The sequence below is a fragment of the Pristis pectinata genome, chromosome 9, assembly GCF_009764475.1.
Source record: "Pristis pectinata isolate sPriPec2 chromosome 9, sPriPec2.1.pri, whole genome shotgun sequence".
In the NCBI taxonomy this organism is placed as follows: Eukaryota; Metazoa; Chordata; class Chondrichthyes; order Rhinopristiformes; family Pristidae; genus Pristis; species Pristis pectinata.
The window spans coordinates 20,095,396-20,112,585 of record NC_067413.1 but is presented as its reverse complement, the minus strand read 5'-3'; the positions used below and the strand labels follow the sequence as shown (position 1 = coordinate 20,112,585).

Sequence of the window (17,190 nt, the reverse complement as noted above, 5' to 3'; positions counted from 1 at the left end):
AACAGGTAACGTTGTCATTGCCATTGATGTAAGACATTAACCCTGTTTCTCTTTCCATAGCTATGGCCTGAATTGTTGACTTGCTCAGCACTGCCAGCATTTTCTGTTCTCTTAAGTATTTCCCTCTTACAGACGTGATTGAGTCTAATGAAATTGATTATTTGAGGAGGTGACCAAGGTGATTGTTGAGGACAGAGCAGTGGATGTTGTCTGCATGGACAAGGCAGTTGACAAGGTCCCGCATGGTAGGTTGATCAGGCAAATTAAGATGCATGGGTTTCACAGTGAATTGATTGCTTGGATTCAAAATTGCCTTGGCCATAGAAGACAGCGGGTAGTGGTGGGGGAGTGTTATTCTGGGTGGAGGTCTGTGACCAGTGGTGTTCCATAGGGATAAGTGCTAGGACTCCTATTGTTTGTGACATATATAATGACTTGGACAAATATGTAGATAGGTTGGTTGGTAAGTTTGCAGATGACACAAATATTGGACAGTGAAGGACGTCAAAGGATACAGCAGGATATAAATAAGTTATAGTTATGGGTGGAGAAATGGCAGATGGAGTTTAATCCGGGCAAAGGTGTGGTGTTGCACTTTGGGAGGTCAAGCTTAAAGGGGAGGTGTGGGGCAACTTTTTATTCAGAGAGTGGTGGATGCTACATCAATCTCCCTCTACTGCCCTCCATTTAATTTCTAGTCAGTTCAAAGCAAAAGCATTCCAAAGGATGTTTACATCTCCAACTGGATTCATATCCATTATTCCCAAGACACCAAGCCCTGTCAGTCACTGCATCCCATTAGTAACAGCATTCTTACCTTCTCACCTCTGAGACCATCCTTGCCTGGAGGACCAGCCACTCCAGGGATTCCCTGTGTAACAAAGACACATTAGCTATTAATACTTTTTTATATGACGTGCACTATCTGTGAAATATCCTTTCCCTGAATGCTGCCCTGCACACTGAGTACCCATCACTTTCAGGAGTTTCTTGGAAGGGGAGGTGATTCATCCCTTAGTAGCAGCCTGGAAGATTTGATGATGTAAACATCCCCCTGCAGCACCATACCTCTGAGAGCTGTTTACTAAGCTTTTAATAATTACATGGATGACATGGTGAAGAACCATACTAAAGGGAGAGATAGAGAGAAAGGGAGAAAGAAAAAAATCAGATGCATCACAATTGCCTCAGTTCCATGCTGCCACTCAGGTTCTGTTAGACAAGCTTCCATCACTGGTGACATCACTGGCAGGGAGCCCCTGACCATGTGGATGAGGCTGGGAGTTGCCTGAGAGTTTTAGGAATTGCAGGCTTTAAGTGAAAGTTGGGGTTGCATTTAACATTCAGCTGACCCTGGATTGGGAGAGGCTGTGGATTAAGGAGTTTTTAAATGGAGTTTTTGAGAGGAAGCATTGCATTGTCTCTGAATTGGCCACTGAAATGGTGGTTTATGAAATGAGGAATTTGCCAGATCTAGGAAGTTCTCAAAAGTAAGCAAGTAAGTATCTGAAATGGATTGGGTGCACAGTTTCTTCTCTTTACCTGTCCCTAGTAAATCTATTCAACTATGGTAGACAAAGCCTTTGTAGGACTTTTGCCAAAGCCCCATTAACAAACTTCATATGACTGATTGCCACATGAGCACATCTCATTTCATTGGTTATTACAAGCTCAAGCCTAATGTGATCATTCTGACAAATGATCAAGCCTCCAGCCATGTAACTCAATCTGCACACTTCATTAAAGCAAATATTAGTTGCACTATTAAAAACTGCCAAACTGCCACTTTCTAAGACTGCTAAACTGCCATTCCCCCTGCCACAGCCTCCCCTCCCTTCCCCCATGCCACAGCTCCCCCTCCCCGCCACAGCCCCCCCTCCCTCCCCCCACCCACCACAGCTCACTCCCTACCCCCCACCACAGACCCCCCTCCCTCCCCCACCATAGTCCCCCTCCCTCCCTCCCCTCCACCACAGCCCCCCTCCCTCCATCCCCTTGCCACAGCCCACCCTCCCTCCCTCCCCCCAGTCACAGGACCCCCTCCCTCCCTCCCCCATCACAGACCCCCTCCCTTAAGCCACAGCCCCCCTTCCTCCCTCCCCCTGCCACAGCCCCCACTCCCTCCCCCAACAGACCCCTTCCCCCCAACAGCCCCCTTTACCCCAGCCCCACCTCCCCCCACAGCCCCCTTCCCTCCCTGACAGACCCCTCCCTTCCCCCCTCCTCTCCCCCCACAGCCCCCTCCCTCCCCCCCACCAAAGACCCTCCTCAGTAACATGCAGTAGTCCTGAATAACTTGCATTGCATCCTGATCCAAGAACAAACTTCAAAATTACAGCTTCAGGTCCGTTATTTAAATAACTTGTATCACTTTCCTTCTTTGTCTATATATCTTGACGCAATCAGCATGGGTCTCATAGCTTGGTGAAATGTTTAGCCTTTGCATTGACCCACGGCAACAAATGGAGTCAACACTTTTGACCAAGGTTGAAATATCCAACCAGCTCAGCTTCCAGGAATATTGATTGATCTCAGCAACTATATATTGAGGCTCAATATAATAAATCAAATACTGATTTTTTTTCCCATCCCTCTTTCTTGCACATTATGTGACCAATTCTTTTTTATATTAGGAGGTCACTTAAGTTCATTTGGACAAGCACCTCACTCAACTTCCCTCCAGCTACCAGTTCCACCCTACCTACTCCCCCACCAAACAACTCACGATCTCACACTACCTGTTATGAAGGAATTCCCCACTAGCAATGATTCCTTTGCACTTACCACATTTCCTGGTACCCCATGTGGGCCTGGCGGACCTGGTCTTCCAATAATACCCTGCAGTGAGACGTGAAAACAAACATATATCCAAAGTTGCACCAATGCTAAGCAATTTAGTCTGGATCATACATTGAATTGATCACTGAAGAGGGTGTGAAATAAAATGGGGGCAGTATTGCTTTAAAGTAATCTGAAGCCATTCACTATAAGTATTCAGTCAGCAGGAGGCTGTTAATTATCAATGGGATGGACCTCAAGGGTACTCATAAACTCAAAGTAGTTTTAATGTGGTCTGTGCAATGGAGTTGTTTGGGCAACACCATTACACAGACCACACTGAGGGCACAGTTCTGCTAACATTCAGTTGGGTTGGGATCTGGCAGCACTTGGTGGGATTTGGCTCAAGTAGCACTGAGGGTAACAATATTTGGTGAGAGTACCCAATGGTAGTTGGTGATGAAAGTACTCTGTGGAGATACAGCCCAACTACAGTTACTAGAATAAGTGAGTTGGCTGCACAGGCAATTTGGCAAGTCAACATAGTGTGATATCTGATTGGTTCTGGTATTCATAACGAAATGGGAAAAAAAATCTCACTTGAAGTGGAAAGGCAACTGAGAAGGACTACAGAAGTAGTTCTAGGCTCAGCCAAATTGATTGAAAGACATGCATATGGATAGGGTATCCAAATGCAGAGGCCAAATCGTTTTATAATTTTTTCCTAAAATTATGTGCACTACATCTTTTCTCATCAACTATTATCAGGATTTGATCATCTTCCTTTTGCCCAGTGATCATTCATCTTACGTACCTTTTTCTAAATTAGAATTGTGACAGAAATGCCAGTTTATGTTATTTATCACTTTAAAAAGAAGGCAAGAGTAGTCAGGAACTGAGAGCTTCCACCTGCTACATTTTCGCAAGTCTTAACAGACCTATAGGAAAACTATTGTGCAGGCTTTGAGTTTCCAGGCTTTGAGTTACCGGGAAACAAGAAACTATGCTATTTTTTTGTAAATGGCAATCTGGGCACAATAATCCAGTTAATTATTGTGTCCATTTCCATGCACCATACATGTGGTGTGGAAGAGGGTCACTGGAGTGGTACCAGAGACCAGCTATATGGAGACACTGATAAAGCTATGGTTGTTCACCTTTAAAAAAAGACATTACAGGGAGATTTGACAGACGTATTCAAATAAGAACAAAGTATTTCCACTGGTAGGAAGATTGCGCACCAGTGGAGGTAGCTTTAATATAACTGCAAGAAAAAAAACATTTTTACAAAGTATGTTCTTATGATCTGGACTGACTACTTAAAAGCTACTGGAGGGAAAAGGATCAAAAAAAACCCTAAAAATGTACAGGTTTATGGAGAACTGTCAGGGATGGAGTTACATTAATTCCTCTCTGAGAAAGGAGTTGCTGTTGTTTTTAGCCAATCAGATTTGGCGTACTCAAAGTAATAGGTATTATCAATGTATTAGCCAAATTGATGGGATTTAAATAAATAACTTACCATTTCACCTTTTTCCCCAGTGATCCCAGGTGGTCCAGGATTACCCTGTGGACCCTGACAGTTAAAGATAGATAATATCAGTTAAAGATTCTGATAGATCTGAATTCATTTCAGATTTATATATGCTCAAGTACAAGTGGAACATAAAACATACTGGCCCAGAGATTTTATTTGACTGCATAATTCATTTTGGCACAGTTTCTCCAAAGTTCGCTTCACTGGCACCGATCAAAGCTTAAATTTAAGTACAGATTATTTGCTGTGTGACAAAAGTTTCCAGGATCTTTCACAAAATTTTCAAAAGTTCTGTACTATAGCTTTTTGAGGAGGCTTTAAAATTTGGATATGTCTATTAAATGTATAAGCATTGATCAACAGTTTAAAGCTTTAAAAAGATTTTCTTTTATAAATTTTGTGAAGGAACTGGCTAACATACCCATATCTAGTCTGAAGATATTTTTGTCTATTTTTTAAAAATCTAGTTTGCTTGATGACACTCTGGACTGCTAATTTTTGTGATATCATTGCATGATATATTTAGGATTCGCAAGATGGCAAAGATTTGACTAATATGGCTCATTCATTTTGAGTTGTTGAAAGGCAAAAAGAAATGTGCAGATGCTGAAAATCTGAAATAAAAATAGAAATCACAGGAGATATGCAGCAGGTCAGGCAGCATCTGTGGAGAGAAAATCCGAGTTAATGTTTCTGGTGGATGGTCTTTCATCAGAGTGGTCAATGATGTGTTCTGATGAAAGCCCCTTTTCAGCTGTATTAGTCAAATGTTTGCTAAATTTGAAATATATCACAGAATACTTTCAAACTTTAACAATTGCATCTATTAAAATAATACCAAATTGTACTGATTCATTGTCAACTTTAAGTTCTGTGATGTGCAAATGAGTTTCAGAAGAAGCTATGAGCAAAAATAGTTGCATTTAGTTTATGTTTATATTGCAATTGTGGCGACTCACCGACTAGTCGGGCGAACCGGCTCGGCAGTCGGGTCGCGCGGCGTCGGAGCGACGAGGCCCAAGATGGCGGCGGGCCTCGTCTTTCCGAGCGACGGGGAGAACCCGCGCGCGGGAAAGTCCTGATGACGTAGGACTTACGTCATTGCCGGTTTTTTGGGCGGGAGTTTCTCTCCCTTAAAGGGCCCGCACAAGGCGGGAAAATAAACCAGTTCTGTTTGGCAATCCTCCGAGTCGAGTCTTGTTTTATTCCGTGGTAGCAACCGCTACATTGGTGACCCCGACGGTCCAAACGGCTTTTGGACCCGCGAAATGGACGACAGCGCAGCAGCCAACGCAGTGGCCCTCAAGCTGCCCGCCTTTTGGACACTTCAGCCCAGCGTCTGGTTTGACCAGGCTGAAGCGCAATTCCACCTTCGGCAGATCACCTCCGACTCCACGAAGTACTACCATGTGGTTAGCTCTCTGGACCAGGAGACAGCCGCCCAGGTTGGAGACTTCATCCAGTCGCCTCCGGAGGAAGGTAAGTACCCGGCTTTCAAAGATCTTTTGATCCGGACCTTCGGCCTCTCCTGTCGTGAGCGCGCCGCCCACCTGCTTCATCTGGATGGCCTGGGGGACAGATCCCCATCCGCCCTAATGAATGAGATGCTGGCATTGGCCGAGGGACACAAGCCATGCCTGATGTTCGAACAGGCCTTCCTCGAACAGCTCCCCGATGACATCCACTTGTTGTTAGCTGACGCCGACTTCAGCAACCCCCGTGAGGTGGCCGCCCGGGCAGATGTCCTGTGGAGGGCCAAGCGCGAGAGCGGTTCGTCCGTCAGTCAAATCACCAGGCCGCGAGCCCAACGCCTGCCTCGCCCGGCCCCAGCAACCGAGCAGCCACGCCCCAGGAACGCAGACGACGACACGGGTGACCAGCTGTGCTTCTACCATCAGAGGTGGGGTGCGGAGGCCCATCGATGCCGCCCACCCTGCAAGTCAGGGAAACGCCAGGGTCAGCCGCCGCTGATGGCTACGGCGGCTGGCCGCCGACAGAGCCTCCTCTTCGTTCAGGACAAGAAATCTGGATGGCGTTTCCTCGTTGATACTGGAGCGGAGGTCAATATTTTGCCCCCGACAGGCCGCGACACTCGTGACAGGCCACCAGGTCCTCTACTCAATGCCGCCAACGGTACAACGATACGGTCTTTCGGCACCCGTACGCTTCAATTACACTTTGGCGGCAGCCGTTTTACCTGGACCTTTACCCTTGCCACCGTCGCCCGACCACTCCTAGGCGCCGATTTCCTTCGGGCCCACAACCTGTTAGTCGACCTGCGAAGGAAGCGGTTAGTCCACTCTAGCACTCTCCGGACCTATCCCCTGGGAGAAATCAGCCCACCAGCCCCGCGCCTGGACTCCATTACCCTTTCTGGCGACGATTTCGCCAGGCTCCTAGCCGAATTCCCATCGATTTTGGCACCTTCGTTTACAAATTCCCGGCCCACACATGGGGTACGACACCACATCATTACCACAGGGCCACCCCTTCATGCCCGAGCATGACGATTACCTCCAGACAAGCTCCGCCTGGCAAAGGAAGAGTTCCATCACATGGAGGAGCTGGGGATTGTTCGCAGGTCAGACAGCCCCTGGGCCTCCCCCCTGCACATGGTCCCCAAAGCCACCGGAGGGTGGAGGCCCTGCGGCGACTACCGCAGGCTGAATGACGCCACCACCCCGGACCGCTATCCCATCCCTCACATCCAGGACTTCGCAGCGAACTTACACGGGGCCCGCATCTTTTCCAAAGTGGACCTCGTTAGGGGATACCACCAAATCCCGGTCCATCCGGATGACGTCCCCAAAACTGCGATTATCACCCCATTCGGCCTGTTCGAATTCCTTCGGATGCCGTTCGGCCTTAAGAATGCCGCGCAGACCTTCCAGCGGCTGATGGACGCGGTAGGCCGAGGCCTGGACTTCGTGTTCATTTACTTGGACGACATACTGATCGCCAGCCGTAACCGCCAGGAACACCTTTCCCACCTCCGCCAGCTGTATTCCCGCCTCCGCGATTTCGGCCTCACGATTAACCCGTCCAAGTGCCAATTCGGACTTGACTCTATCGATTTCCTCGGCCACAAAATCACCAGCGACGGGGCAACACCCCTATCCGCCAAGGTGGATGCTATCCGCCATTTTGCCCGCCCCGACACAGTCAAAGGCCTACAGGAATTCCTTGGGATGGTCAACTTTTACCATCGTTTCATCCCTGCAGCAGCCCGTATCATGCGCCCTCTGTTCTCGCTGCTGGCTGGTAAGGGCAAGGACATCACCTGGACTGACGAGGCTGCGGCTGCTTTCGTTAAGGCCAAAGACGCCCTGGCAGACGCCACGATGCTGGTACACCCTAGGACTGACGTCCCGACTGCCCTCACGGTAGACGCGTCCAACACCGCGGTGGGTGGGGTACTGGAACAGCTACTCGAAGGCCGCTGGCAACCCTTGGCGTTTTTCAGCAAACACCTTAGACCGCCCGAACTGAAGTACAGCGCTTTTGATCGGGAACTTCTAGCGCTGTATCTGGCGGTCCGGCATTTCCGATACTTTCTAGAAGGCAGGCCTTTCACCGCTTTCACCGATCATAAGCCTCTGTCCTTTGCCTTCTCCAAAGTCTCCGATCCCTGGTCAGCTCGTCAGCAGAGACATTTATCCTACATTTCCGAGTTCACAACTGACATCCAACATGTCTCCGGAAAGGATAATGTCGTTGCTGATGCACTTTCCAGACCAACCATCCACAACCTATCCTTGGGTGTCGACTACACGGCCCTGGCTGACGCACAGCAAGCCGACAACGAACTGCCCAGCTACAGAACCGCAGTCTCGGGTCTGCAGCTCTGAGATTTCTTGGTTGGTCCAGGTCAGCGGACCCTACTTTGCGACGTTGCGACTGCTCAGCCCCGCCCTATTGTCCCTGCAGCCTGGCGGAGACGCGTTTTTGACTCGGTACATGGGTTGGCGCACCCATCCATCAGATCTACTGTCCGACTGGTCGCCAGCAAGTTTGTCTGGCATGGCCTGCGCAAACAGGTCAGTGAGTGGGCCAGGACTTGTCTGCACTGCCAGACGTCAAAAATCCAGCGACACACCAAGGTCCCACCACAGCAGTTCGAGCCTACCCGTAGGAGGTTCGACCACATACACGTCGACCTCGTGGGCCCTCTGCCGGTTTCAAGAGGAGCCCGGTACCTCCTTACCATCGTGGACCGGTTCACGAGGTGGCCTGAGGCAACCCCCCTGACTGACATCACAACTGATTCCTGCGCCCGAGCGCTGCTCACAACTTGGGTCTCACGTTTTGGCGTTCCGGCCCACATCACTTCAGACAGAGGCACCCAATTCACTTCCAGTCTCTGGGCTGCATTAGCGAACCTGCTCGGGACGCAGCTGCACACCACCACGGCCTACCATCCTCAATCAAACGGGTTGGTGGAACGTTTTCACCGCCATCTAAAATCGGCCTTGATGGCCCGCCTGAAGGGTCCTAACTGGGTTGACGAGCTGCCTTGGGTCCTGCTCGGCGTACGCACTGCCCCCAAAGACGACCTCCGCACTTCGTCAGCTGAGCTTGTATACGGGGCGCCACTAGTTGTCCCCGGGGATTTCATACCTGCCCTTCAGGACCAAGGGGAACAACCCCCAGCAGTTCTACAAAGACTGCCCGAGAAGCTCGGCGCCTTGGCCCCGATTCCCACCTCATGGCACGGTCAAGCCCCATCCTGCCAGCCCAAGGAACTACGGGACTGTAAGTTTGTTTTCGTTCGCAGGGGCACCGTTCCGAGTCATACGGAATAACGGATCCACTTTTATTTTGGACATTGGAGGCAGGGAACAGGTTTTCACGGCGGACCGCCTCAAACTGGCCCATTTGGATCTGCAACAGCCTGTCGAGGTTGCCACGCCACGACGCAGAGGCCGCCCCCCTAAGCGGCAGCTGGCACAGCCCACGGACCTTGGGGACTGTCTCGCCGGTTCTGGGGGGGTTGTGTGGCGACTCACCGTCTAGTCGGGCGAACCGGCTCGGCAGTCGGGTCGCGCGGCGTCGGAGCGACGAGGCCCAAGGTGGCGGCGGGCCTCGTCTTTCCGAGCGACGGGGAGAACCCGCGCGCGGGAAAGTCCTGATGACGTAGGACTTACGTCATTGCCGGTTTTTTGGGCGGGAGTTTCTCTCCCTTAAAGGGCCCGCACAAGGCGGGAAAATAAACCAGTTCTGTTTGGCAATCCTCCGAGTCGAGTCTTGTTTTATTCCGCGGTAGCAACCGCTACACAATTACTGATTGTGCCAAATTGGAAACTCCACCCATAATCCTAAAAAGATGCAGTAAAGACTTCCTGTTTAGAACAAATGCTGACAAGTTTTGGTTACCTTTTCAGAATTAAATGTCCACAGGACAATTTAAAAAAGAAAAAGAAAAAGAAAAAAAAATTTGAAAAGGAGAAGCTGATATCAGATGTGTCAATATTTCAGTGGAACAAAAGAAATTACAGTGGCATGAGAGAGGAACTGACCCAAATTGATTGGAAAAGTAAGCTAGTTGGAGGGATGGCAGAGCAGAAATGGATGGAATTTCTTCAAGAAATAAGGAAAATGCAGGATAGATATATTCCAAGAAAAAAGATTATGAATGGAAAAATGGCACAAATGTGGATAACGAGAGAGGTGAAGGCTAAAATAAAAGCAAAAGGGAGGGCATACAAGGAAGCAAAAATTAGTGGGAAAACAGAAGACTGGGAAACTTTTAAAAACTTACAGAAAGAAACTAAGAAGGTCATTAGGAAAGAAAAGATGAATTATGAAAGGAAGTTGGCAGATAACATTCAAAAAGATACCGAGAGATTTTTTAAATATATGAAGAGTAAAAGAGAGACACAGGCTGATATAGGACCAATTGAAAATGGTGCGGGAGAGATTATAATGGATAACAAAGAGATGGCAGAGGAACTAAATGAGTATTTTGCATTGGTCTTCACTGTAGAGGACATCAGCAATATACCGGATAGTCAGGGTTCTCAGGTGATAGAACTGAGTTCAGTTAAACTTACTAGAGAGAAGGTGCTAGGGAAGCTTAATGGACTAAAGACAGATAAGTCTTCCAGACCGGATTAGGTGCACCCCCGGGTTCTGAAGGAGGTGGCTTTAGAAATTGCGGAGACATTGGTGATAGTTTTCCAGGAATCAATAGACTCCGGCATGGTTCCGGAGGACTAGAGGGTTGCAAATGTAGTTCCACCGTATAAGAAAGGTGGGAGGCAGCATAAAGGAAATTACAGACCTGTTAGTCTGACATCGGTGGTGGGAAAGTTATTGGAATCGATCCTCAAGGATGACGTTATGGAATACCTAGAAGTGCAAGGTAAGATAGGTCCAAGCCAGCATGGTTTTGTGAAGGGAAGATCCTGCTTGACCAACCTATTGGAGTTTTTTGAGGAAATCTCAGGTAGGGTGGATAAGGGAGAGGCTATGGATGTTGTGTATTTAGACTTTCAAAATGCCTTCGACAAGGTGCTGCACATGAAGCTGATTAATAAGATGAGAGCTCATGGAATTACAGGTAGGATATTAGAATGGGTGGAACATTGGCTGGTTGGCAGAGAGCAAAGGGTGGGAATAAAGGGATCCTGTTCTGGTTGGCTACTGGTTACTAGTGGTGTTCCACAGGGGTTGGTGTTGGGGCTGCTTCTTTTTACTTTGTACATTAATGATTTGGATTATGGAGTAAATGGTTTTGTGGCTAAGTTTGCAGATGACACCAAGATAGGTGGAGGAGTAGGGAGTATTGAAGTAACAGGAAGGTTTCAGAGAGACTCAGATAGTTTAGGAGAATGGGCAAAGAAATGGCAGATGAGATTCAATGTTGAGAAATGTGCCGTTGTACACTTTGGAAACAGAAATAAGTGGGCAGATTATTATCTAGATGGGGAGAAAATTCAAAGTACAGAAGTACAAAGGGACTTGGGGGTACTTGTGCAGGATACCCTAAAGGTTAACCACAAGGTCGGATCGGCGGTAAAGAAAGAGAATGTTATGTTGGCATTCATTTCGAGAGGTATAATGTATAAAAGTAAGGAAGTGTTGATGAGGCTCTGTGGGGCACTGGTGAGGCCTCATTTGGAATACTGTGTGCAGTTTTGGGTCCCTTATCTTAGGAAGGATGTACTGATGTTGGAGAGGGTTCAGAAAAGATTTACGAGGATGATTCCTGGAATGAAAGTGTTTACTTATGATGTGCGTTTGTCAGCTCTTGGACTATACTCACTGGAGTACAGAAGAATGAGAGGGGACATCATAGAAACATTTAGAATGTTGAAAGGACTGGACAGAGTAGATGTGATTTAGCTGTTTCCCTTGGTGGTTGAGTCCAGGACTAGAGGGCACAATCTTAGAATTAGAGGGTACAGGTTTAAAACAGAAATGAGGAGAAATTTCTTTAGCCAGAGGGTAGTGGAATTATGGAATTCTTTACCACGCACAGCTGTGGAGGCCCAATCATTGGGGGAGTTTAAGGAGGAGATTGATAGGTGTCTAATTAGTCAAGGTATCAAGGGATATGGGAATAAGGCCGGAAATTGGGGCTAGCTAGGAATAGTTTTGAGTTTAGCTCATGGAGCAGACTTGATGGGCTGAATGGCCTACTTATGTTCCTTTGTCTTGTGATCTTGTGACAATTTGTCGTTGACACATTTTAAAGGTCATGTAACAGGACACGGGTTCAAATCCAGCCGCTGTCTGTAAGGAGTTTGTACGTTCTCCCTGTGTCTGTGCGGGTTTCCTCTGGGTGCTCCAGTTTCCTCCCACATTCCAAAGACGTACAGGTTAGGAAGTTGTGGGCATGCTATGTTGGCGCCAGAAGCGTGGCGACACTTGCGGGCTGCCCCCCAAATCCCTACGCAAAAAGATGTATTTCACTGTGTGTTTCGATGTGCATGTGACTAATAAAGAAATCTTTAAAAAATTATCTGAAATAATGTAACCCTTTTAATATTAAAGCACAATCTTTAATATTTCTCTACTTAAATCAGAATTTTCTCACCAACACAATGTAATAAAAATAGACAATGACAAGCAAGCACAAGCTTGCAAATACACTTCCTGGAACAGCACTTATTTACACTTTTATCTTCAACCTTTCGGCGAAAGGCATCATCCCAAAGAGGGACTTCATTAAGGAGGTACTCCAACATGCTCATGATTCATGTAAGGTTAACTCCTAATGTCAGGTACTTTTCAACAGAGATCAGGAATCCACTAAACCTAAAAAGCATGTTGCAGAAAATAGGCACAATAATAGAACCTGAACTCTTTAGTTGCTCTTCACATTGCAACTCCCGGTTCCTGCTGCCTACTTACTAGCACAGGTCACCCTTCTAATCTTCCTCCTTCACCTAATCAATTAGCATGTAGGCCCTTCAACATTTCAGTTTTCATTGTGCACAAGTATTAATCTTCTCCAAGGCATACTTTCTGGTGAAGGTTCACAGCTGACACAGGGTGCCTTCTCACTCTTTTGAATGACTAATTGTGAGTGACTAATTGTGCATTTCCAGCTTTTGTAGCTTGTACACTTTTCATTTTGAGTGGCATCAAAGATAATTAACATTACACATTCTGAAGAAAATTAATATTACCCTTGAACCTGGAACTCCTTGTTGTCCTCTTTCCCCTGGTATTCCATGGGAACCCTAAAACAGTAATATTTCAAATTATTGTGATTGTAAAACCAAGCTCCTATTTCACAAGATAATGTATATTAGTAGGTGGTGCTTAAAATACTTAATCACTCCAAATATCTTGGATTTTACACTGTGCACTTTGGCAGTTGTTATTTCTGTTAAATTCATTAATTGTGAAAAAAAGAAATAGGTGTGTTAAAGAATTTTTGGTGGCAAGAGTCAAAACAAGAAAATTCAGCCCTAGAACAGAATACAACAATATAGCATAGGTACAGGCCCTTCTGTGACTGTGCCGACCACAGTGCCAATCTGAACGAATCCCATCTGCCTGCACATGGTCTGTTTCCCTCTATTCCCTGCCTGTGTATGCATGTCTAAATGTTCCTTAATTATTGCTGTTGTATCTGCTTCGACTGGCAGCATGTTCCTGACACCTACAATTCTCCATGTAAAAAACTTGCCTCACAAATCTCCTTTAAACTTTCTTACTCTCACCTTAAACTTGCCTCACAAATCTCCTTTAAACTTTCCTCCTCTCATCTTAAACCCATGCCCTGCAGTAGTTGGCATTTCCACCATGGGAAAAAGACTCTGACTATCTAACCTATCTTATAAATGTATCAGGTCGCCCCTCAGCCTACAATGCTCCAGAGCAAACAATCCAACTTTGCCCAACCTGTCTTTATAGCTAATACACTCCAGTCCAGACAGCATCCCGGAGAACTTCTTCTGCACCCTCTCCAAAGGCTCCACATCTTTTCTGTGATGGTGTGACCAGAAGTGCACACAATACTCTGAATGTGACCTAACCAAAATGTTATATGGCTGCAACATGACTTCCCCACTTTTTTACTCAATGCCCCAACCAATGAAGGCAAGCATGCCTTACACCTTCTTTACAACCCTATCCACTTGTCTGGTTCCTTTGGACTTGCATCCCAAGATCCCTTTGTTCATCACTGCTCCTAAGGGTCCTGCTATTTGTTGTATACTTCTCTCTTGCACTTAACCTCCCCAAATAAACTGGAGTGACAAAGCATATTGTTGAAGGTAGAGCAGTGGATATGGATTTCAGTAAGGCGTTTGATAAAGTTACTCATGGAAGGCTCATTCAGAAAGTAAGGGGCATGGGATCCAGGGAGACTTGGCTGTGTGGATTTGGAATTAGCTTGCCCACAGAGGGTGGTGGTAGATGGAGTGTATTCTGCCTGGAGGTCGGTGACCAGTGGTGCTCCACAGGGATCTGTTCTGGGACTCCTGCTCTTTGTGATTTTTATAAATGACCTGGATGAGGATGTGGAAGGGTGGGTTAGTAAGTTTGCTGATGATACAAAGGTTGGTGGTGTTGTGGATTGAGTAAAATGTTGTTGCAGATTACAACAGGATATTGATAGAATGCAGACCTGGGCTGAAAAGTGGCAGATGGAGTTCAACCCAGAAAAAGTGTGAAGTGATACACTTCGGGAGATCAAATTTGAAGGCAGAATAAAAGGTTAATGGCAGGACTCTGAGCAGTGTGGAGGAACAGAGGGATCCCTCAAGGTTGCCACGCAGGTTGATAGGGTTGTTAACAAGGCGTATGGTATGTTGATCTTCATTAGTTGGCGTACTGAGTTCAAGAGCCACAAGGTAATGTTGCAGCTCTATCGAACTCCGGTTAGACCACACTTGGAGCATTGTGTTCAGTTCTGGTCACCTCATTATAGGAAGGATGTGGAAACTTTAGTGAGGGTGCAGAGGAGATTTACCAGGATGCTGCTTGGATTGGAGAGCATGCTACATGAGGATAGGTTGAGCGAGCTAGGTCTTTTGTCTTTGGAGAGAAGGAGGATGAGAGGTGACTCGATAGAGGTGTACAAGATGATAAGAGGCATAGATCGAGTGGACAGTCAGAGATATTTTCCCAGGGCGAAAATGGCTAACATGAGGGGGTATTAACTTAAGGTGATTGGAGGAAGGTATAGTGGAGATGTCAGAGGCAAGTTTTTTTTACATAGAGAGTGGTGGGTGCGTGGAACACACTACCGTAAGAGGTTGTGGGGGCAGATACATTAGGGATATTTAAGAGAAATGGAGGGCTATGTGGGAAGAAAAGGTTAGATAGATCTTAGAGCAGGATAAAATGTCAGCACAACATCATGGGCCGAAGGGCCTGTACTGTGCTGTAACGTTCTATGTTCTATCTGGAACGTAGAGAGTATCCCATGACATTCCTGACTTGTGCTTTGTAGATGATGGCAAGGCTTTGGGATATGAGGAAGTGGGTTATTTGCCTGAGGGAACCTAGTCTCTGACCTGCACTCATAGTCACGGTATTTATGTGGGTGATCCAAAGAAGTTTCTGGTCAAAGGTGATACCCAGGATATTGATGTTGGGGTTCCCAATGCTGGTAATGCAATTGAATTTCAAGGGTAGGTGGCCGGATTCTCCCCTGCTGGAGATGAGCATTGCCTGGCACCTATGTGGCATGAATATTACTTGCTATTTATCAGCCCATGACTTCATGTTGTTTCTGTCTTGCTGAATGCAAGCATGGACTACTTCATTTGTTGAGTACCTGCAAATTGGGTTGAACATTGTGCAATCATCATCAAATATTCCCACTTCTGACCTCGTGATGCAAAGAACCTAATGATGAAGCAGTTGAAAATAGATGGACCTTGGACACTGCACTGATGGCTGTGTCTGGCCCCATAACCTACACTGTATCCACTATTCTCAGCTATTTCTCAGCTATACACAGGGTGAATTGAATTGGCTGAAGATTGTCTCCTGTGATGCTGGAGATCTCAGGAAGAAACCATAATGGGGCATCCATTTGGCATCTCTGGCTAAGCATGGTTGCAAATATTTCAGCCTTTCCTTTATCACTCACATGCTGGGTCCCACCACTGTTGAGGATGGGAATATTCTTCTCCTCCTTTTAACTGTATAACTGCCCTTCACCACTCAATGGCTGCAGTGGTTTGATCTGATCCATTGGTTGAGAGATTGATCAGCTCTGCCTATCGGTAAATTGGTTTATTATTGCGACAGGTACTGAGATTCAGTGAAAAACTTGTCTTGCATATGGTTCATACAGATCAATTCATTACAACAGTGCATTGAGGTAAAACAATAACAGAGTGCAGAATAAAGTGTTACAGTACAGAGAAAGTACAGTAAATATTGCATGCTGCTTTTTCTGTTTACATGCATGTCATGAGTTGGCATAGGAAGCATAGTGGGAGGTACTTAAAGCCAGTAGGAGAAAGCAGCGTTAGGTAGATAGGGTGGTGAATAAGGCACTTAGCCTTCATCAGTCGAGGCATCGAGTATAGAATTGGGGACATTATGTTGCAGTTGTATAAGTCATTGGTGAAGCCACACGGAGTACTGTGTACAGTTTTGGTCACCCTGTCATAGGAAAGACGTGGTTAAACTGGAAAGAGTGCAGAAAAGATTTACGAGGATGTTGTCAGGACTGGAGGGCCTGAGTTCGAGGCAGAGGTTGGCCAGGCTACATCTTCTTGGAACGTAGGAGAATGAGGGGCGACCTCATTAAAATTATGACAGGCACAGATAAGATGGATGATAACAGGGGAGTATAAAACTAGGGGGCATAGATTTATGGTGAGAGAGGAAAGATTTAAAAGGGACTTGGGGGGCAACTTTTTCACACAGAGGGTGGTGAGTATATGGAATGAGCTGCCAGAGGAAGTAGTTGAGACAGGTACAATAGTATCATTTAAGAAGCACTTGGAATAGATACATGGAGGTGAGTGGCCTGGAGGGAAATGGGCAGAACGCAGGAAATTGGGACTAGCTGGGTGGGCACCGTGGTCGGCATGGACCTATTGGGCCAAAGGGCCAGTGTCCGTGCTGCATTGCTCTATGACTCTATGAGAACACTCTTTCCCCTCTTCTCTACACAGTAATATACCATTTTATACTTTTGGGGATAATTTACATGGAACTACAGTATGGTTTTCGTTCTGGTGCATCTGCAAAGAAAGGAAGACTTGTATTCAACACCTCAGGGCATTCCAAACCATTTTTCAAACAATGAAGTATTTTTCAAGTGTAGTTAATATGGAATTGTTGTTTGCCTCTGAGATTGAGCATAAGTGTCAAGTCACTGGTTGGTTTGGCTTCTGTGAGCATTCAAAGGGCTGATCAGACCAATTTGTGCTTTATATTGCCCATAACACACTGAA

The 17,190-nt window shown here is 46.5% G+C and overlaps 1 protein-coding gene across 1 annotated transcript in view; it reads right to left on the bottom strand.

The window, feature by feature from the left end:
* Positions 1-17,190, bottom strand: part of LOC127574444 (collagen alpha-1(XXII) chain-like) — a 241,751-nt gene that overhangs the window by 54,957 nt on the left and 169,604 nt on the right. Inside the window, exons 31-33 of the mRNA XM_052023460.1 lie at positions 4,301-4,354; positions 2,785-2,838; positions 818-871 (exon numbers count right to left, since the gene is read on the bottom strand). Coding sequence (XP_051879420.1) covers positions 818-871; positions 2,785-2,838; positions 4,301-4,354 — 162 coding nt within the window. The remainder of the gene's footprint in view (positions 1-817; positions 872-2,784; positions 2,839-4,300; positions 4,355-17,190) is intronic.